The 23451-nt window shown below is 44.8% G+C and overlaps 1 protein-coding gene across 1 annotated transcript in view; it reads left to right on the top strand.

Annotated features, from left to right (window-relative positions):
* Positions 1 to 5200: 5200 nt before the first annotated feature.
* TRPC5 (transient receptor potential cation channel subfamily C member 5) overlaps positions 5201 to 23451 on the top strand; it is a 207797-nt gene continuing 189546 nt past the window's right edge. The window contains exon 1 of the mRNA XM_066579874.1: positions 5201 to 5581. Within this exon, the coding sequence (XP_066435971.1) occupies positions 5204 to 5581 (378 nt within the window). The 5' untranslated portion in view covers positions 5201 to 5203. The remainder of the gene's footprint in view (positions 5582 to 23451) is intronic.

The following is a 23451-nucleotide window of genomic DNA, read 5'->3' as shown; positions in this document are numbered from 1 at the left end:
ATGATCTGCCAGGATACCTTGTATTGCTAATTAGTTTTGGAAACACATCAAGGCCAACGCTACAGTCTCATAAATAAGAAAAGGAAAGAACAGCTGGCAACATCTAAATGGGATTGAGTGTTTATAATTGGATGCTATAGTGCAGTAATTCGGAGTTAGACCATCTTCAGCATTCTTACTGCCAATGCGGCTACTAAAAATTCAACTCCCATCATCCCCTCAGATGCTAATATCTTTCATATTAATATTTTCTGGAGGTGATTTTACCTTATTTCATGTCTTTCTAGAAACTCACAAATTCGTTTTAGTATAGAGGGTTGTATAACATTTATAGTAGCAGTATTAAGTTAAAAGCGATATCTACTTTTGCACTCCTTTTTTCTTCCTTTAATCAATGTGTTTTTGGAAATGAATACTCTTTGTAATTGGTTTTCAATAAAAAATTCTGATTGTTTGATTCTATATTTGTATTGTTTTCCAAGGCACTATAGACTGGAGGACTAAAATCGTAGCACATCCCATCAATAAAAGTAAAGTGATGGGTTGTTTCTCAGTCCTTTTCCTAGCCTGCTTGCCTGTCAGGTGAATTAGCTTGCTATGAGAAGGGGTACATTACACACTGAGGAATTTCTGAGACACGACCACTCAGGGGTTTTCTGCAGTGATAGGAAGAAGACTACATTGTCTGTCATTTGTTCATGTGAGTCTTCCGCAAAGAGAAGTGCAGTCTATTGAAAGCAGCATGTCATTGTTTAATACATTCAGTCCAAGTCAAAAATAGTAAATTAAGATTAAAAAAAACTATGATAAGTCTAGAGAAAATCACTATTACAGATGGATGTATGACAGTGACAAGGAATGTGGCGAGATGCTGGTCATCTTCCCTACCACCCACTTGCCTATACTACAATTAGGCTCTGTTTTTAGAGGAGCACATCTTCCACTACCTTAATCCAAGAAGCAAAAAGATAGCCAGAGGCACACCATATGATACCCACTCTGTGGGGCAAGATAACGCAAATCTGGTGCTATCTACCAAACGACCATCGACTCCCGGGTCTCCAAGGTATAATCCAACAAGCATAGGATGGAGCGGCACTCAGGAACTCAGATTAATTTCTGATATTTTTAGAAAAAGTCCATCAGTTTTATTTGTTACTCCATACAAATATGCATACTTGTATGGAGTAACAAATAAACCTGATGGACTTTTTCTAAAAATATCAGAAATGGATCTGAATTCCTGAGTGCCGCTCCGTCTTATGCTTGTTGGATCTTCCACCACCTTATCATTTGATCTAGATCTAACGTTGTATTGTAATCAACTACACCGTACTTATAAATTCTACCACCACTCTATCCCCCACTAGTAAATGAGATAGATGGAAAGATAGTTGTGTAGTATTGAGTAGGTGTGGTTATGCTACCCAGCTGCTGAAAGAGGAGAGGGGAGGAGGAGCTAAGCTTGTGCTTGTTCATGAAAGAGACCAGCTGATCAGTGCTGGGAATGCCTCCAAGCCAGAAACTTGAATGTTTGACATAGTGCAGTCCAAGTATGATGCTTTCTAAATGCATGAGAAGGATTACTCAATGCAAAAATCAGTTGAGTGTGTCATTTGTTTTGCACAGACTTAGTAAGATATATGTATATTGATTTTTCATGCACAAACATTTTCCATAGCCTTTAAATATGTATTTTAGAAGGTATAGTATGAAACAAACTATGTCATAAAAATGGGTTACGGACGGACTTCCTTCAGATGATGTAGACCAGTGTTTCCTAATCCAAGTCCTCAATCATCTCCGACAGGACATGATATATGGGTATTCTTATTAAATCAGCTGTGCAATGCTAAGGATATCATAAAAACATGACCTGTTTTGACTCACAATAAGTTTTATTAAAATTTTGAAAAACTCCAAAATTGCAGGCACGATATTCACATCAGGGGATATAAAATATTATAAATTGAAACTAGAAAAATAGAAACAATGAGATTTGAGGACAAAATTTAAAGCACGGTAAAAAAATGTAATTGTGTATTATGTAGGGGGGAACGGGAATAAAGGAAAAGAGAAGTAAAATGGAATGGTTACTTACATCGTCACTGTGACCCTAAATTGGGTATGAGACACTTGCTTGAGAAAATATGATCTGTTTTGGTACTCCATAAAACTTATTGCTACTTGGGTGCTTATTCCCAAACTCATGATTACGTTTGATGTACATTCTAATTGAATTAAATTGTCATTCCCATCAAACAAAGGACTCAAAGCACATGTCTGATAAGTGATGTTCCACCTCTAGGACCCCCCCGCACACCTTTTCAGGAGTCTTCTGACCCTCATATAGCAGGCATGGCAAATAGTAAGCCTGGGTTCCCACACAGCAGAATCCCGGCGGAAATCTCGTGGTTTGGCCGCAGCGAAAAACCGCCGGGAGAAGCGCTGCTTGAAAACTTAGCTGCGGGTTTTGAAGCGGCCCGGCCGCTCGCTCTTCTGCTGCGGCCGGCGCTCCCATAGAGGAGAGCGCGGCCGCAGTGGAGGAAGAAAAAGAATGAGCATGCTGCGGCCGAACCCGCACCACAGTGCTTTGCCGCGGTGGATTTGCCGTCCCGTATGGATGAGATTTCTGAGAAATCTTGTCCACATGGCTGGCTAATCCCGGGATTAGCGGTCGCAGGCGGATTTGCCGCTGCAAAATTCTGGACGGAATTTCCGTGGCAAATCCGCCCTGTGTGAGCCCAGCCATAGGCCTAGTCACATCTAGAGAGAGAGCTTGAATGGAGAGATGTCCCTTTATATGCACAGCTCTTTCCATTGAATTCTATGGGAGTTAGAGCAAGTGGTGATTACTTCTGCACATAGAGTTAATCATGGATATGATTGCTGAGAACACACTGAACCATGGATTTACTTAGGAACCTCAGTTTTTAATACTAATCTCCAGATTTAATAACCTTTAAGTAATAAATGCGATGAGGTAACATTTACAGGAAGCGCTTAATTTGCTAATTGCCATGTATTAACTCGACACACATTCTGAAAGCAAAAAAGTAACTGAGCTGTTTCAAAATCTTTTCTAAAGTGTTTTTTTAAACCCTTTTAAAAGAAGTGGTATTATACATTATATGTAGAGAGGAGCGAGTATATTCGCTAAGGCACACTACTCGAGCGAGTAGTGCCTTAGTCGAGTATCTCCCCACTCGTCTCTAAAGATTCAGGGGCCGACGCGGGTGACAGGTGAGTTGCGGTGGGGAGCGGGGGGGGGGGGGGAGAGAGGGAGAGGTCTCCACTCCGTTCCTCCCCGCTCTCCGCCCCCCGCCGGCCTCCGAATCGTTAGAGACGAGCGGGGAGATACTCGGCTAAGGCACAACTCGCTCAAGTAATGTGCCTTAGCGAGTATACTCGCTCATCTCTAATTATATGCCATTATTACTATAAGTGAAGCTTTCAGTTCGTGGTCTTGGATCAGCATGTAGTGTTATTTGTAATAGTTTCCTTATGCTGAGGAAAAATGTATCGTAGTTTGAGAGTAAATTCCAGGGTTCATTTACTTTTTCTTCATGCACTGTGGATGTTTACTCAGTGTGCTTAAAAAAAGACACTAAGAGTACAACTGTCTGCCTACGATGATAAGGACCAGAGTGCTGAAAAGTTTTCTCTGAAACAAAAAGTCTTCATTCAAATATATAATTAATATAAAATATATACAACACAATATATATAATAAAATCAAAAAGACGAAATCAGATAAACTGACCCTAACCTATTAATGCAAGGAAATCCTACCTAAAACAGGAGCACTTGCACTGATGAGAGTAACCCCACGTCAGGAGACCTGGATGGTCTCACTACTGAAAATCACATGGTATTAGACAAGAATGTAGACCAGTATACTATGTACAGGATGGAACACAATAGCAAGGTAGTCAGAAAAAAGATGTAATAACACAAGGAGTGGCCAAATAAACCAAAATTGACTTATGGAGCAGAATGGGAGCTGACAACTTCACCAGATACACAGCTGAAAATAAGTCAGATAAAAATAAATCAGTACTCAGACTAGAGTCAGACTAGAGTCAAACAGGAGTCAGACAGGAGTCAGACTAGAGTCAGGAGAAAACCAGATCTCAAACAGATGACAGAGAAAGTGTTAAACAAGAGCCAGACCACAGTCAGATAGGTGTACAATGTAGAAATCAGAGAGCAAATCAGACAGGAGTCAAATCAAATAAAGCAGGAGTATAACCAGCGCTCTCTGAGAGGAGGGGCCAGAGTAAATATACAAAGACTAATGGCAATTGCTTGTCTGGGCTATCAATCACACCTCTCAGCCAGCCAATCCGTTCATTAGCTGTGGAAGATGTCCCACTGTTAGCGCCAAAATGACAGTGAGCATGCACCAGAGTGAAGGTGCCAGGGCTGGCAGCATAACAGGAATGTCATGATCCAATCCTCACTCTGTTGTGACAGTAGAAGGCTATTTTTAATGCAATTTTGAAGCTAATTAGATTTAATAAAAGGTGAGACAGAGTTTAATTTAATAAAAGTCAGGTTTAATTTTGATCAAACACTGCATACGGTATTTTACTCACAAAATGCATCTTTTACTGCAATGTGTGCTGCTTATGAAGAGAACCCTGTAATGAGCTGTCCAAAAATGGAGCCGCTACAAGTGCTAAAATTCGTTATTCTACATCTGTGTGCGAAATATTTTTTATGCATTTTATCCATTTATATGTCAATTTTCTCATAATGCAGTAGTTTTAAACTGCAATTACCTGTAATCTTTTGGTAATTTAGATTTAGTAGGGTTCTATCATGATGGCCATTTAGGGTACAGAATCAAAGACTTGCAGCGGCCACATCCAGATGGAGAGTGATTGAACAGCTGGTTGTGCTTGTATGTGACTACCTCTACTGAAGTTTATGGAAGTTACACAAACAGCCGAACAATATTGCTTGGATGTTTTGGTAACTCCTACAAACTTCGTTCAGTCCTCAACTTGATACAGCTGGCCTCTCCTGCCGGTAGACCTAGGGTCAGAGGATCCCTGTTCCTCTGGTAGGTACTGTATCAGCCATTTATGACATATTCTATGTAAATAGAAAGCCTATCTAGAAGATCAAAATAGCATATACAGTGCATTTATGGTCTATTCTTTTCCTTCTCTTACAGGTTGTAATGTCACTATGAACAATGGCCCAGCTCTACTACAAAAAGGTGAATTACTCACCCTACAGAGATCGGATTCCACTGCAAATTGTACGGGCAGAGGCAGAGTTGTCACTGGAAGAAAAGGCCTACCTCATTGCTGTGGAAAAAGGAGACTATGCCAGTGTCAAGCATGCCCTGGAGGAAGCCGAAATCTATTACAACATCAACATCAACTGCATGGATCCACTTGGCCGAAGCGCTCTTCTCATAGCCATAGAGAACGAAAACTTGGAGATCATGGAGCTTTTGCTGAGCCACAGTGTATATGTGGGAGATGCTCTATTGTATGCAATAAGGAAGGAAGTGGTGGGAGCTGTGGAGCTACTTCTAAGTTACCGAAGACCAAGTGGAGAAAAGCAGGTGGGTAAAATCAAATCTGACACTGAATTGGAAATTCAATATCTGTTTCAATTATTTCCATGTAAGTTGTTGTTGTCTTCCAGAGTGGAAGGTTAGTGTCATGGTAACAATAATGGTACAAGTCCCTAACCCGGCTGGCTACACTACAGTGAAAAGGTTAGGGGATTGATGTTGCAAGTTGGCTTCTGCTCCTGGTCTGATGTTCTGGTGTAGTGCAGTGTTCTCCCCTAGGGAACAGAGTCCAAAGAGTCAGATAGGGTAACAAATAACAACTCTGTTAGCATCCAGGTGGTGATGGGTTAACAATCCATTACAGTCCTCACTAACTCTGGGCCACTACAAGTCCAGTGGGCAGTCCTATCAGTGATTGACAGCTATTTCTGTATGCATGCTGATGCAGAGAAGACTGTCAATCACTGATTGGACTGCCCACTGGACTCTTAAGGCCCATTTACACACAGAGATAATTGCTGACAAAATCGCTCAAACGACAGTTTGAGTGACAGTTTTGAGTGATCATTTTGCATAAGCTATTAAGTAGCTACTCAGCTACTGAATAGCTATTTATCATGCAAATGAAGCCTTAGCTGAAAGCAGTTAATAGCCTGAGGGCTCTTATCTGCATTTAGCTCTTTTGTTCTCCGACGGGTAACAATGCTATTAGCACTACCTGTGGAAAACTCAGCGTGCCGTCCTGATAAGACCGCACGATGATTTTTAGGCTGGCTTGAATTTAACGATCACTGAGCAGTGCACAATAGCCGCTGATTTAGACGCAACGATTATCGCTCAAAAGATCGCTTTTGAGCAATTTTTGAGCGATCATCGCTCCGTTGTGTAAATTGGCCTTTAACCACAGAAAGAACATGGATTTAAATGAATAAACAACAGGTTATACTGAATATTTTCCAACAAAATTATATTTCTCTTTGCTCATTTCCTCCTGCTCCATAACATCCTACCTGAAATCTGACCAGCATGTTCAAGTTGACAGGTTCCCATTAAGTAACAGAAACACGTGCTTCAGCCCTCATGCATATTTCATACCTGAATTGCACAACTGTTGTTTATACTAGCTGCATAAAAATACAAGGTTCTTAGTGCACATTTTGATCAAAACATGTGGGCTCATCCACCACGTCCAGGTGAACCTTATTAGATGGGTTCCTAGCTCTATAGACACCTCTCTTTGGGCAAAAAGTGTCAAAATGAATGGGAATACTGGCTACCTGGCTACATACTACCATACTGAAGCACCTGGAACAGATGGGTGCATGGAGTGCACGGCAAAAGTGAAGGCAATTGCAGATTCCCATTAAGTTTACAGATATGGAAATTATGCTTCTAGCATGAGAAAAAGAGTACTCCAGTGGATAATTACAGTAGGCGTTATTAACCCTATAATTATTCTGGTTCTCTGCTAAGCGATGTGCACTCCACATAAAATTACAGCCATTAGAAAATACTGTAGATTGCATTAGCATCGTATGCAGGATCCATAAATGCGGAGCATGAGAATTATTGCATATGTACTTGTGCTTGCTGCTACGTATTAAATGATGCAGTGAAATGATAGCATCATCTTCTATGCCTCACTAAGGTTTAACTGATTTGGTGAGAACTGCAGAATTGTTAAAGGCTAATAAAGCAAGTATTCTCTGTTTCCTTACAAAGTCAGTATCCATGCACTATATTATTAGCTTCACCATGCATTAGCTGATTTTATAGTCATGCACACTCCATGGGGTAGTGTTTTCTAAGCCAAAAATTGAGTTCCATCAGAGCTGTGTTCATCTGACCGAGAACAATTTCTCCTGAGGCTGCCATCCCTCCCTAGTAGGCTTCTGCTACATAGTGCGGAGGAATCGCCTGGGACTGAGCAAGTGCATTCATATACTTGTTTCTTTTACCATGAAAGGATCTTTGGAAGTTTTAATTACTGTTAGAACAGATTTTTATTTTAAAAAATGGGGGAAAAATGCTGACTTTACTGATCACAGTCCTATAGAGAGCAACACCAATCTCACAAATGGTGAAATAATTGTGCTGTGTTGGCACCTTACATTACAGAAATGTCCCTGTAATATACTTGTTGGCCTAGAGCCAAAATGAATATGTCTCACTGGTCCACCAATCGTAATGGCCAATTTGATGATATATGGGGCGAGGCAAAAGTCTGGACACACCTGTTTCACTGAATAATGAGAACATTGACTTCTAATATGTGGAAGTACTAATTGGGAGGAAGGCTGTATTTTTTGGATGGAGGAGATGTTTTTGGCAGTCATTTTGAACTCCGTTATATTGAATGCAGCTCAGGTTTTTCAAATGGGAAGGAAGTCAAATGATATGGCTAGAATTTAATCAGGAAGACACTGAAAGTGTCATATTCCCCTATCTTTGTTTGCTTTGGAGTTAAGCAAGCGCAAAGTTGGTAAAGCATGTCTGACAATCATGGCCTTTTTTCATTTACGCCGTAAATGAATGTGGTATTTAGTGTTCTCACAAATCAGGCTTTCCAAAACACGTAACATTGGCACACCTGCAGGGGGTTCATCTAAATCCGCTCCCTTCATCTTGGACTCATTGTAATATGGAGCCCTAAATCACATAGCAACACATTTTTAAACATCCCAAAATATTTGTCGTGACCATGGGATAATTATTGTGCATTCTCAATGCATTTTGGGTTCTGGTACCATACTGATGACATAGAGATGGGTCCAGGCTGATGTCCCAATAACAGTCCACTCCATTTTACCATAATGCCATTTGGTGCCTGGCGCTAATGTAAAAACTCGTTTGCTGCTGTGGGTTCTGATTGGTTGGCCAGGAGGTTGGTTCGCCAGCTGTGCAATCAGCCTTTATTGCAGTATATAAATTCCGGCCTCTCCTTTCAGAGGGTGCCAATTCTTCCTCTGGATGGTGGAGTTCTGGTCCAGTCTACATTCATCTCCCAGTTAGGTTAATCCTTGGTGTCCATTCTTTCACGGGTGTAACACCTGCTTCCTAACTGTTGTCATCATTGTTATTTACATCTCACCATTGACATCCCCTTTTCCATCTAGAGACATTTTAGGTAGCCCCCAGATTCCACACGTGGGTCCACACTTGTCAGGGCGGTTGTCCTGCTTTTAGGCAGGCTTTTCCTGTTTTAGTGAAACTGGGTGAGATTTCCCTTTTAGCATTGTTTAGTTTCATTCTTGTCAGTTCTATTTTCCGAGATTTTACAATGTGTGTATTTTCATCCTTTTGAACAGCAATTGCATCTGATCCGGACGAGGTGCTTTGGCATCTGACTCAGAAGTAATACTGTTTTTGACCAATGTTGTTTTTCCTAAGCCATTGTATGGAATATTGTTCTTTATATAGGATCTCTTAGAAACACTACAACTATTTACAGCATAGCTGGGAGATTACAGGAGCAACCATGGAAAATAATTGTTGGTATAGATGCCTATTGACTTTAATAGGACCTCTGCTTGTGCTGATCTGCTGCAGGAAACTAGTGGAAATATTTTAGACTCCCCATCTCTCACGGTTGCAGCTCCCAGAAGCTTACCACATGATTAAGTAGCCTGAAACAAGTTTGAAATATGAAATGGCATTGCATCGCATCAGTATGGTACCAGAACCCAAAATACATTGAGAATGCAGAATAATTATCCCATGGTCACAACATACATTTTGGGACTCACTGTGCTTCAGCAGTCAATGGGGTACACTCTAGCAAAGGCTATAGGTTCTATAGAACATAAAAAGAACAGAACTTATTAAAGTTGTAAGCTTTAATACAAAAGGTTTAGTGCTTATAAAAAGTTACAAAAATGAAAAAATTAATTATACCCAATACAGTTAAAAAGCAATAGGAATAACATAAAGAATAGCATCTTTTACCAGTTAAATTGGCTGAGATACAATGTGAGGATTTCTGCTAAAAAAATGGAATTCCTTAAAGGGAATTTGTCACCTACTTTTATTCCTATAAGCTAAGCTTATGGGCTGAAAGTAGGAGATCTGCTGAGTCTGGGATTGTAAGTGTTATGCTTCCTTCCGCTGTTGTTCCCTCAGGATCAGCACTGAAAGCCATTGAGGATTGCATTGAGTGACACACTAAGTAGGCGTCCCGTTCTAACTTTATAATGGGTGGAATACTTAGTAGTGTCATTGCTGAATGCATTAAGCGACTTCTTACACTGCTCACACCGGGGGAACGATGAGGGAGGTAAGTATAATCCCTGAATTCAGCGGGTTACTTAGATTCAGCCCATAAACTTAGTTTATAGGGTTAAACGTAGATGACAGAGTCTCTTTAATAATGAACAAGTAATCAGCCAGAGTCCTTCCGAAGCAAGGACCCACTGTGAGTACAGCAGCAGATAATCCCGGCATGAAAATACTGGACCAGTCCCTAAAATAATCTTCTCCTTTATTTATACAGTAGAACCCCAACTAACGTCATTAATCTGTCCGGAAACAATGGACTTTATTAGAAATCAATGTTAGTTGAGGACATTATTTGCATAGGCATTAATGTAAATCCAATTAATTGGTTCCAGACATTCCAAAAAACACACCAAACCCCATTTAATAGAGAATAACTCTGGTCTTTAATGCCAAAAACAATAACAATAAAAATACTGAATGAATATAAAACACAACTGTAAACACAACTGACATTTAACAGGTTTTTGGACATTTAGCATACAGTGCTTTAACATAGGACTGCAGGGACATCATTATAGCAGTACGTATCAGTGCAATATCTGTGGTTTGACATAGGACTGCAGGGACATCATTATAGCAGTACGTATCACTGTGTTATCAGTGCTTTGACATAGGACTGCAGGGATATCATTAGCAGTGTATATCACTGTGTTATCTGTGCCTTGACATAGGACTGCAGTATTTATTTGCAAATGTTTCTTTACTGTACTGTACTCATCTGTACAGTACTTACATTTTGCAGTACAGTAGGGATTCAGGAGGCAGGCAGCGTTCAGTCGGCACTTTGGGGCTTCAGCTGCTGTACTGTGTCAGGAGGCAGGCAGACACAGCAACGTTCAGCCGGCACTGTGCACTGTGGAGAGGGGAGGGGGAGGAGTAGGCACGCGCTGATGCAGGAGAAGCAGGAAGTGACCGGCATCAGCTGCACGCCGGCTCACTGAGCGGCGCCTGGTGTCATAGAGCGGTCGGCGCCCTTATCTGAGGAATGCAACTTTAGTTGAGGGACCGCCGCTGCCCTGACACATCGACTTTAGTTGAAAACAGTTTTACTTAAAAGCAATGCTACTCAAGGGTTTACTGTACATTAATTAAAACATCATTGTAACATACAGATACATTGTAACATGATGTTTTAATTAATATATAAATGAAGGTGAAGATCCTTTTAGGAGCTGGCCCAGTGTTTTTCATATCTCAAAAATGGTTTATGCTAGGGATATCTTTGAAGTATTAGATATCTTTTGTCCGACATGGACATTGTTCTCAGCACATGCTGTGATGCCAAGTAGACTGGCTCGGACCCGCTTTCATGTTTATATTTGTTACCAATTCTTTACAGTCGTGCAGAGTAATACTTACCAATTCATTATATTTCAATTGAGTTGTGTTAAGATGCAGATGGATTTCATTAGCAGCAGAGGCGAAATCTGTAACAGGGACCCCCACTATGATGTCTCATTTTATAGTGCAGGTCTCCACCTTTTGGGAAAGACATACCTTATGGGTTTCCTTGGGGACCTATCAAATGGGCAGAATTATTCCACCACCATGGACTGCAAAATACGGAATCCGCATAAAAAGTCCACAGGTCTATCTACAGGTTTTGATATGGAATTTACCGAGTGTTGCGGTGCATGTTGCAGGATAAATCAGCCCATGCGAAAAATCCCTAAGGCTCCAGATCCTGGACCTACTATAGTTACGCCCCTGTTAGCCAATTGGAAAAAGAAGCCCAGTTAGTTAGCAAACCTGTCCGACTGGAATTTGCATTAATTAGATTCAGATAGGTCGAATCATCTCTGATTTGGCATCACTTATCCAACTCATACGAAATGGGACTTAATTCATAACAAAGGTGTAATTAAGAAAATGAACTATGCAGTGCAATAGCGCAATATTCTACACTATACATTACCAGAAGTGTCACAAAAAATAATCTTTATGGCAGTTTTTGTCAAATTCAGACAATGCCATTTCATATTTCAAACTTGTTTCAGGCTACTTAATCATGTGGTAAGCTTCTGGGAGCTGCAGCCGTGAGAGATGGGGAGTCTAAAATATTTACGCTAGTTTCCTGCAGCAGCTCAACACAAGCAGAGGTCCTATTAAAGTCAATAGGCATCTATACCAACAATTATTTTCCATGGTTGCTCCTGTAATCTCCCAGCTATGCTGTAAATAGTTGCAGTGTTTCTAAGAGATGCTATATAAAGAAGAATATACCATAAAATGGCTTAGGAAAAAACAACATTGGTCAAAAACAGTATTACTTCTGAGTCAGATGCCAAAGCACCTCGTCCGGATCAGACGCAATTGCTGTTCAAAAGGATGAAAATACACACATTGTAAAATCTCGGAAAATAGAACTGACAAGAATGAAGCTAAACAGTGCTGAAAGGGAAATCTCACCTAGTTTAACTAAAACAGGAAAAGCCTGCCTAAAAGCAGGACAACCGCCCTGACAAGTGTGGACCCACGTGTGGAATCTGGGGGCTACCAAAAATGTCCCTAGATAGAAAAGGGGGTGTCAATGGTGAGATGTAAATAACAATGATGACAACAGTCAAGAAGCAGGTGTTACACCCGAGTAAGAATGGACACCAAGGACTTACCTGACTGAGAGATGGCACAAGATGAACGTAGACTGGACCTGAACTCCACCATCCAGAGGAAGAATCGGCACCCTCTGAAAGGACGGGCCGGAATTTATATACTGCAATAAAGACTTTTTGAACAGCTGGGGAACCAACCTCCTGGCCAACCAATCAGAACCCACATTTTCCACATCAGCGCCAGGCACCTAATAGCATTGCGGTAACATAGAGTGGACTGATATTGTGACATCAGCGCAGACCCATCTCATGACCATAACAGACAGATTACTATATGGCATTAGAATAGATATCAAAGGTTATGTACTAATATATACTAGCCACCTATAATATGACGCACTCAATAGAAGAAAGCATAACTGAAAATAAAACCCTCATTTCATATTGCACTTGTATCTTCATCCTAAAATTACCAAACATTAGTAGAAGAGCTATAAATATAGCAGATAAATCCCTAACAAGGTCTCTTTTATAAGGTTAATTTACATATTTCCTATGCCTTCGTAAAGTAAGGCTAATTAATTTCAGAGATTGCATTAAAACAACTTTAATTTCTTGGATTGCATAGCAGGAGAATCCATAGAGATTCTATCCGTAGGGATAATTTAGGAGTAGAGTCATTAAATTATATCTCCCCTCTATGAGATAAATAAGTTATCTACTGAAGAAGAGGCTGATTACTTATGATGTATTGTTTTACCACAAATAGTGATAGGATTAGACTTGTTTCTTGTACTATAAGGAAAATCTACAGCCCGTAGATTTACCGTAGTTGTAGATCTTTAGAAACCTTCTTTCATGCATAGTCAATAAACATAACGGCCGCTGCCTGATCCAAACGAGATAATGTTGTCATTATTGTTAGTTAGAATGTTGTTCTATACTCTCAATGGAAATGCAGTTAATGAGAATGAAGGATGGAATAATGGAATTAACCTATTAAGAATGCAGCTCTTGTGGGCCTCAAGGATGCAGTGATAACTAGAGATGAGCGGGCATGCTTGTCCGAGCATTAGCATACTCGAGAGTACTCGTTACTCGAGCGAGCACCAAGCGGTGCTCGAGAAAATTTTGAGCACCTCCCCACATGTTTTCAATGGAGCCAGTAGCCTCGGCTCCATTGAAAACAATGCAGAGCATGGGTCACCTTGAAAAATGCTCGAGTCTCCCATTGACTTCAATGGGGTTCGTTACTCGAAACGAGCTCTCGAGCGTTACAAAAAGTTTGGCTCGAGTAATGAGCACTCGAGCATTTTGGTGCTCGCTCATCTCTAGTGATAACTTAATTTTATTATTTTCCATTGATGTAGCCATATCCGTTGCATTTTGTAATGGCTCCATATAATTAGAGATGAGCGAGTATACTCGGTAAGGCACATTACTCGAGCGAGTAGTGCCTTAGCCGAGTATCTCCCCGCTCGTCTCTAAAGATTCGGGGGCCGGCGCGGGTGACAGGTGAGTTGCAGCGGGGAGAGGGGAGGAGAGTGGGAGAGAGAGATCTCCCCTTCGTTCCTCCCCACTCTTCCCCGCCGGCCCCCGAATCTTTAGAGACGGGCGGGGAGGTACTCGGCTAAGGCCCTACTCGCTCGAGTAATGTGCCTTAGCGAGTATACTCGCTCATCTCTACATATAATGTATTGTATGACTTGTATTCATTATTTTCGGGACTTAAAAAAAACCCAGCAATTCCATTATTGCTTTTGATTTTTGTTTTTATAGCATTTTCCATAAATTATAAATTATGTAAACTTTGTCCTGTGGGTCAGGAGAATTATGGGAACACTGAATTTACTTTTTTTTTTGTATGACCACTTTTGCACAATAAAAAAAAACCACAAAAAATATATTTCTATCACCACCTTTAACTTTTTTATTTCTTCATATTTTTTGATAGAAAAGATTTTACTCGTCTCACCACACAATCAATGATTTAATACACTGCAATACTTCTATATTGTCACTAGGGAATTTGACCATGAAATCACCTAATCACTGATATAATACACTGCAATACTTCTATATTGCAATGAATTATGCCTGTCTGTGTAACATGGACAGGCATCCTGCAGGACCTATTAGGAGGACAAAAATGGCACACTTGGGGGCAACCTGCTACTCATGGCACAGGAGCAGCAGCTGTGGCTGTACCGTCCCCATGCTGTGGATTTATTGCGTGAAGGCCCATGTAAAGGACCAGCTTTCCGATGGTGTTATCACTTGTATTATTTGAGTACTGTATTACACTAATGTGTGGACTTCATATGAAGTTACTTGGGTCCAGTATACTGTATCATTTTGGCATTGCATACTGTATTATATGGCATTGTTTGAGTACAACATGGCTTAATATTTAGATACAGTATAGAGTATTTTCTGAATACAGTATGGCATATTTAGGTACAGTGTGATGTATCATGTAGGCACTGTATTAATTGGCTACTTATGCCTTACTACTTTGTAAATCTCTCTTACCATTTGCAGGGCACATTATTTAGGTGCTATATAGCAATTTTCATTGACAGTGTGTTATATTTTTGGATATGGTGTATTTTGTGAGTACTGTATAGTAACATCATTTGTTCGTAATTAATTAAAAAAAACTCCTCTCTCTCCCTCACGAAGAGCAATTTTGCATTTCTGCACTCTTTCCACTGTATATTTTTGCTACCCTGCAGCTACACATTACATGAGTGTGAATGCATTTTGTAAAATCCCCAATGTAAGAAACTTTCAGTAGCCAAGGGTCTCAGAGGACAAACCCGCACCTATCAGGCATTTCTAACAAATATCCTGTGGATGATTGTAAAATAATTAGAGATGAGCGAACGCGTTCGTCCGAGCTTGATATTCGTGCGAATATTAGGGTGTTCGGGATGTTCGTTATTCGTGACGAACACCATGCGGTGTTCTGGTTACTTTCACTTCCTTCCCTGAGACGTTAGCGCGCTTTTCTGGCCAATTGAAAGACAGGGAAGGCATTACAACTTCCCCCTGCAACGTTTAAGCCCTATACCACCCCCCTGCTGTGAGTGGCTGGCGAGATCAGGTGTTCGCCTAATATAAAAGTCGGCCCCTCCCGCGGCTCGCCTCAGATGCGGTGTGAGTTAGATGAGGGACAGTGCTGTTTATACCGGAGCTGCTGTAGGGAAAGAATTGGTAGTTAGTGTAGGCTTCAAGACCCCCCAAAGGTCCTTATTAGGGCCACTGATAGCTGTGTGTTGGCTGCTGTTAGCAGTGGGATTTTTTTTTCTTTCTCAAAATCGCCTCTGCAGACCGTTGCACCTGGCATTAGGGACAGAAGTGCTGCATAGGCAGGGAGAGTGTTAGGAGTGAGTGTAGCCTTCAAGAACCTCAACGGTCCTTTCTAGGGCCATATTTATCCGTGTGCAGTACTGTCCAGGCTGCTGTTGGCTGTGCTGCATTTTTTTTGGGCTTCTCAAAATCGCCTCTGCAGAGCATTGCACCCTCCATTGATACTGCAGGGAAAGAATTGTATAGGCAGGGCCACAACACAGTTATTATTCATAGAATATACGCAGTGCTGCCTGTTGGTGGGAAAAAACTGAAAAGAAATCTATTTGTCCAGCCTGTGTCCGTCCTTACGCCTGTGGAGACGTGTGAGCTGCGTGAAAAACATTGCTAAATCATACGCAGCCAGCTACGCTTTACTGCTGGGTTCGCCATTTGCTTTCCTTAATTGGGAAAAAAAATACCTGCTCTCCAAGAGTTATAATAACTCTGCTACCCTCACGTTCTGTGACACATAAGCAGGGACACAGCGCAGTTATTAAACTTCGCAGGTTCATTGAATATACGCAGTGCTGCCTGTTGGTGGGAAAAAACTGAAAACAAATCTATTTGTCCAGCCTGTGTCCGTCCTTACGCCTGTGTAGACGTGTGAGCTGCGTGAAAAACATTGCTAAATCATACGCAGCCAGCTACGCTTTACTGCTGGGTTCGCCATTTGCTTTCCTTAATTGGGAAAAAAAATACCTGCTCTCCAAGAGTTATAATAACTCTGCTACCCTCACGTTCTGTGACACATAAGCAGGGACACAGCGCAGTTATTAAACTTCGCAGGTTCATTGAATATACGCAGTGCTGCCTGTTGGTGGGAAAAAACTGAAAACAAATCTATTTGTCCAGCCTGTGTCCGTCCTTACGCCTGTGTAGACGTGTGAGCTGCGTGAAAAACATTGCTAAATCATACGCAGCCAGCTACGCTTTACTGCTGGGTTCGCCATTTGCTTTCCTTAATTGGGAAAAAAAATACCTGCTCTCCAAGAGTTATAATAACTCTGCTACCCTCACGTTCTGTGACACATAAGCAGGGACACAGCGCAGTTATTAAACTTCGCAGGTTCATTGAATATACGCAGTGCTGCCTGTTGGTGGGAAAAAACTGAAAACAAATCTATTTGTCCAGCCTGTGTCCGTCCTTACGCCTGTGTAGACGTGTGAGCTGCGTGAAAAACATTGCTAAATCATACGCAGCCAGCTACGCTTTACTGCTGGGTTCGCCATTTGCTTTCCTTAATTGGGAAAAAAAATACCTGCTCTCCAAGAGTTATAATAACTCTGCTACCCTCACGTTCTGTGACACATAAGCAGGGACACAGCGCAGTTATTAAACTTCGCAGGTTCATTGAATATACGCAGTGCTGCCTGTTGGTGGGAAAAAACTGAAAACAAATCTATTTGTCCAGCCTGTGTCCGTCCTTACGCCTGTGTAGACGTGTGAGCTGCGTGAAAAACATTGCTAAATCATACGCAGCCAGCTACGCTTTACTGCTGGGTTCGCCATTTGCTTTCCTTAATTGGGAAAAAAAATACCTGCTCTGCCACAGTTAATAACTCTGCTACCCTCACGTTCTGTGACACATAAGCAGGGACACAGCACAGTTATTAAACTTAGATAATTCATTCACTAGAGGCAGTGGGGCCTTTCGTTTTCCAAAAAGGGCAAAAATTATATTTGGCCTGCAGTCTTGCGCCAATTTATTTCCTGCCTGGGAAATCTAATCACTGGTAATACAGCATGCTGAGGGGTAGGGGTAAGCCTAGAGGACGTGGACGTGGACGTGGCCGAGGACGCGGAGGGCCAAGTCAGGGTGTGGGCACAGGCCAAGCTCCTGATCCAGGTGTGTCGCAGCCGACTGCTGCGCGATTAGGAGAGAGGCACGTTTCTGGCGTCCCCACATTCATCGCCCAATTAATGGGTCCACGCGGGAGACGGTTATTAGAAAATGAGCAGTGTGAGCAGGTCCTGTCCTGGATGGCAGAAAGTGCTTCGAGCAACCTATCGTCTACCCGCAGTTCTGCGCCGTCCACTGCTGCCAATCCGAATCCTCTGTCTGCTGCTCCTCCTTCCTCCCAGCCTCCTCACTCCACTACAATAACACCTGCTCAGGAGCGGGAGCACTCCCAGGAACTGTTCTCGGGCCCCTGCTTAGATTGGGCAGCAGCGGTTCCTCTCCCACCAGAGGAGTTTATCGTCACTGATGCCCAACCATTCGAAAGTTCCCGGGGTCCGGGGGAAGAGGCTGGGGACTTCCGCCAACTGTCTCAACAACTTTCTGTGGGTGAGGAGGACGATGACGATCAGACACAGTTGTCTTGCAGTGAGGTAGTAGTAAGGGCAGTAAGTCCCAGGGAGCAGCGCACAGAGGATTCGGAGGAAGAGCAGCAGGACGATGAGGTGACTGACCCCACCTGGTGTGCAACGCTTACTCAGGAGGACAGGTCTTCAGAGGGGGAGTCAAGGGCATCAGCAGGGCAGGTTGCAAGAGGCAGTGCAGTGGCCAGGGGTAGAGGCAGGGCCAGACCGAATAATCCACCAAGTGTTTCCCAAAGCGCCCCCTCGCGCCATGCCACCCTGCGGAGGCCGAGGTGCTCTAAGGTCTGGCAGTTTTTCACAGAGACGCCTGACGACCGACGAACAGTGGTGTGCAACCTTTGTCGCGCAAAGCTCAGCCGGGGAGCCAACACCAACAGCCTCACCACCACCACCATGCGCAGACATATGATGGCCAAGCACCCCACAAGGTGGGACGAAGGCCGTTCACCGCCTCCGGTTTGCACCCCTGCCTCTCCCCCTGTGCCCCAACCTGCCACTGAGATGCAACCCCCCTCTCAGGACACAGGCACTACCGCCTCATGGCCTGCACCCACACCCTCATCTCCGCTGTCCTCGGCCCCATCCAGCAGTGTAGTTCAGCGCACCGTCCAGCCGTCGCTTGCGCAAGTGTTCGAGCGCAAGCGCAAGTACGCCGCCACGCACCCGCACGCTCAAACGTTAACCGTCCGCATCGCAAAATTCATCAGCCTTGAGATGCTGCCGTATAGGGTTGTGGAAACGGAGTCCTTCAAAAGTATCATGGAGGCGGCGGCCCCGCGCTACTCAGTTCCCAGTCGCCACTACTTTTCCCGATGTGCCGTCCCAGCCCTGCACGACCACGTCTCCCGCAACATTGTGCGCGCCCTCACCAACGCGGTTACTGCCACGGTCCACTTAACTACGGACACGTGGACAAGCACAGGCGGGCAGGGCCACTACATCTCCCTGACGGCACATTGGGTGAATTTAGTGGAGGCTGGGACAGAGTCAGAGCCTGGGACCGCTCACGTCCTACCCACCCCCAGAATTGCGGGCCCCAGCTCGGTGCTGGTATCTGCGGAGGTGTATGCTTCCTCCACTAAAGCACCCTCCTCCTCCTCCTCCTCCTCTGTCTCACAATCAAGATGTGTTAGCAGCAGCATGTCGCCAGCAGTCGGTGTCGCGCGGTGTGGCAGCACAGCGGTGGGCAAGCGTCAGCAGGCCGTGCTGAAACTACTCAGCTTAGGCGATAAGAGGCACACGGCCCACGAACTGCTGCAGGGTCTGACACAGCAGACGGACCGCTGGCTTGCGCCGCTGAGCCTCCAACCGGGCATGGTCGTGTGTGACAACGGCCGTAACCTGGTGGCGGCTCTGCAGCTCGGCAGCCTCACGCACGTGCCATGCCTGGCCCACGTATTTAATTTGGTGGTTCAGCGCTTTCTGAAAAGCTACCCACGCTTGTCAGACCTGCTCGTAAAGGCGCGCCGGCTCTGCGCACATTTCCGCAAGTCCCACACGGACGCTGCCACCCTGCGCACCCTGCAACATCACTTTAAGCTGCCAGTGCACCGACTGCTGTGCGACGTGCCCACACGGTGGAACTCTACGCTCCACATGTTGGCCAGGCTCTATGAACAGCGTAGAGCTATAGTCGAATACCAACTCCAACATGGGCGGCGCAGTGGGAGTCAGCCTCCTCAATTCCTTTCAGAAGAGTGGGCCTGGTTGGCAGACATCTGCCATGTCCTTGGTAATTTTGAGGAGTCTACCCAGGTGGTGAGCGGCGATGCTACAATCATTAGCGTCACCATTCCTCTGCTATGCATCTTGAGAAATTCCCTGCAAACCATAAAGGCAGCTGCTTTGCGCTCGGAAACGGGGGCGGGGGAAGACAGTATGCCGCTGGATAGTCAGGGCACCCTCCTGTCTATTTCTCAGCGCGTACAGGAGGAGGAGGAGGAGCATGAGGAGGATGAGGAGGAGGGGGAAGAGACAGCTTGGCCCGCTGCTGACGGTACACCGGCTGATTGCCTGTCATCCTTTCAGCGTGTATGGCCTGAAGAGGAGGAGGAGGAGGAGGAGGATCCTGAAAGTGATCTTCCTAGTGAAGACAGCCATGTGTTGCGTACAGGTACCCTGGCACACATGGCTGACTTCATGTTAGGATGCCTTTCTCGTGACCCTCGCGTTGCACGCATTCTGGCCACTACGGATTACTGGGTGTACACACTGCTCGATCCACGGTATAAGGAGAACCTGCCCACTCTGATTCCCGAAGAGGAAAGGGGTTCGAGAGTGTTGCTATACCACAGGACCCTTGCGGACAAGCTGATGGTAAAATTCCCAGCCGACAGCGCTAGTGGCAGAAGGCGCAGTTCCGAGGGCCATGTTGCAGGGGATGTGCGTAGATCGAGCAGCATGTACATCCCAGGCAGTGCAACAGTCTTTAAGGGCCTGGCCAGCTTTATGGCTCCCCACCAAGACTGTGTCACCGCTCCCCAGTCACGGCTGAGTCGGCGGGAGCACTGCAAAAGGATGGTGAGGGAGTACGTAGCGGATCGCACGACCATCCTTGGTGACGCCTCTGCCCCCTACAACTACTGGGTGTCGAAGCTGGACACGTGGCCTGAACTAGCCCTGTATGCCCTTGAGGTGCTTGCTTGTCCTGCGGCTAGCGTCTTGTCGGAGAGGGTGTTTAGTGCGGCTGGGGGAATCATCACCGATAAGCGTAGCCGCTTGTCAACCGACAGTGCCGACAGGCTAACACTCATCAAGATGAACAAAGGCTGGATTTCCCCAGACTTCTGTTCTCCACCAGCGGACAGCAGCGATACGTAAGCAATACGTAGGCTGCACCCGCGGATGGAAGCTACGTTCTCTCTCACCATCCAAAACGGGGACATTTCTGCTTCATCAATCTGTGTCTAATATTCCTCCTCCTCCTCCTCCTGCTCCTCCTCCTGAAACCTCACGTAATCACGCTGAACGGGCAATTTTTCTTAGGGCCACAAGGCTCACTCAAATAATTTTTCAGAACAATTTTTATAAGTTTCAATTAGCTTAAAAGCGTTGGAACTTTAACTTGAACCAATTTTTCGTTACACTGGGCTGCCTCCAGGCCTAGTTACCACTTAAGCCACATTAACCAAAGCGATTCACCTGCCATCTTGATTGGGCATGGCCAATTTTTACTGAGGTACATTAGTACTGTTGGTACACCAATTTTTTGGGGCCCTCACCTACAGTGTAATCATAGTAATTTCTATGTTCTTCGCCTGCACTCATGGTACAGAAAGGTGTGTGGGGTTGGCCTACAGTTTAGCTACATAAATGTCACTTGTGCCTTGGCTATACTAAGGCTACTGAAATGGAACGAAGACTGCGCTCCCGCTATACTGCTGCTTCAGAATTGTTACTGGGGCCTGTCTTGAGTGCTACTATTGCTTACATGGAACGAAGACTGCGCTCCCGCTATACTGCTGCTTCAGAATTGTTACTGGGGCCTGTCTTGAGTGCTACTATTGCTTACATGGAACGAAGACTGCGCTCCCGCTATACTGCTGCTTCAGAATTGTTACTGGGGCCTGTCTTGAGTGCTACTATTGCTTACATGGAACGAAGACTGCGCTCCCGCTATACTGCTGCTTCAGAATTGTTACTGGGGCCTGTCTTGAGTGCTACTATTGCTTACATGGAACGAAGACTGCGCTCCCGCTATACTGCTGCTTCAGAATTGTTACTGGGGCCTGTCTTGAGTGCTACTATTGCTTACATGGAACGGACACGTGGAGAGGGCACGTAGTGCCTCAAAAACATCCCCCTCCTCCTCCAACAGGGAAAACATTGTTGGCAAATGCCTTTGCATTGGTTCGTCTGGCGGCAGTCCAAGAATTTCACCTTTACCGACACTACTAGAGAGCCCCCCCACCATCCCCCCGCCACGGCCCACTTAATCCTGGCCACATTCCGAAAACCAACAAAATACAACCGTGGTACTAGGTCCGCAGTCACCACCACATTACCACCAACGCGGTTACTGTTAAGGTGCATATAACCACGGACACGTGGAGAGGACACGTAGTGCCTCAAAAACATCCCCCTCCTCCTCCAACAGGGAAAACATTGTTGGCAAATGCCTTTGCATTGGTTCGTCTGGCGGCAGTCCAAGAATTTCACCTTTACCGACACTACTAGAGAGCCCCCCCACCATCCCCCCGCCACGGCCCACTTAATCCTGGCCACATTCCGAAAACCAACAAAATACAACCGTGGTACTAGGTCCGCAGTCACCACCACATTACCACCAACGCGGTTACTGTTAAGGTGCATATAACCACGGACACGTGGAGAGGACACGTAGTGCCTCAAAAACATCCCCCTCCTCCTCCAACAGGGAAAACATTGTTGGCAAATGCCTTTGCATTGGTTCGTCTGGCGGCAGTCCAAGAATTTCACCTTTACCGACACTACTAGAGAGCCCCCCCACCATCCCCCAGCCACGGCCCACTTAATCCTGGCCACATTCCGAAAACCAACAAAATACAACCGTGGTACTAGGTCCGCAGTCACCACCACATTACCACCAACGCGGTTACTGTTAAGGTGCATATAACCACGGACACGTGGAGAGGACACGTAGTGCCTCAAAAACATCCCCCTCCTCCTCCAACAGGGAAAACATTCTTGGCAAATGTCTTTGCATTGCTTCGTCTGGTGGCAGTCCAAGAATTTCACCTTTACCGACACAACGAGAGCCCCCACACCATCCCCCCGCCACGGCCCACTTAATCCTGGCCGCATTCCGAAAACCAACAAAATACAACCGTGGTACTAGGTCCGCAGTCACCACCACATTACCACCAACGCGGTTACTGTTAAGGTGCATATAACCAGTCTGACTGGGGCATGCAGACACCTTGACAGAATGAATAGTGTGTGGCACATAGGTTCCCCATTGCTATGCCCACGTGTGCAGCTCCTGATGGCGGTGGCACAGGATTGTATTTCTCATTGCTTCTGTACAGCATTGTGGGCTATCGCCCCGCCCCTATTAAAGAGGGTCGCTACCTAGCCGTGCCAACCCTGTGCAGTGTGTGCCTGCGGTCCCTCGTCGTGGCAGACGCACTTCTAAATAGACGTGAGGGTGGTGTGGCATGAGGGCAGCTGAAGGCTGCGCAGGGACAGTTTGGTGTGCGCTGTGGGGGGGAGGGGGTGCGGTTGGGCAGCATGTAACTCAGGAGAAGTGGCAGTGGAGTGTCATGCAGGCAGTGATTGTGCTTTGTTGGAGGTAGTGTGGTGCTTAGCAAAGGTATGCCATGCTAATGAGCGCTTTTCAGAAGTAAAAGTTGTTGGGAGGGGGGGGGGGCCCACTCTTGCCGCTATTGTGGCTTAATAGTGGGACCTGTGAACTTAGGATGCAGCCCAACATGTAG

Source organism: Eleutherodactylus coqui, chromosome 10, assembly GCF_035609145.1.
Source record: "Eleutherodactylus coqui strain aEleCoq1 chromosome 10, aEleCoq1.hap1, whole genome shotgun sequence".
Taxonomy (NCBI): Eukaryota; Metazoa; Chordata; class Amphibia; order Anura; family Eleutherodactylidae; genus Eleutherodactylus; species Eleutherodactylus coqui.
The sequence above is the reverse complement of the archived record's forward strand: the minus strand, read 5'-3'. Positions and strand labels throughout refer to the sequence as shown.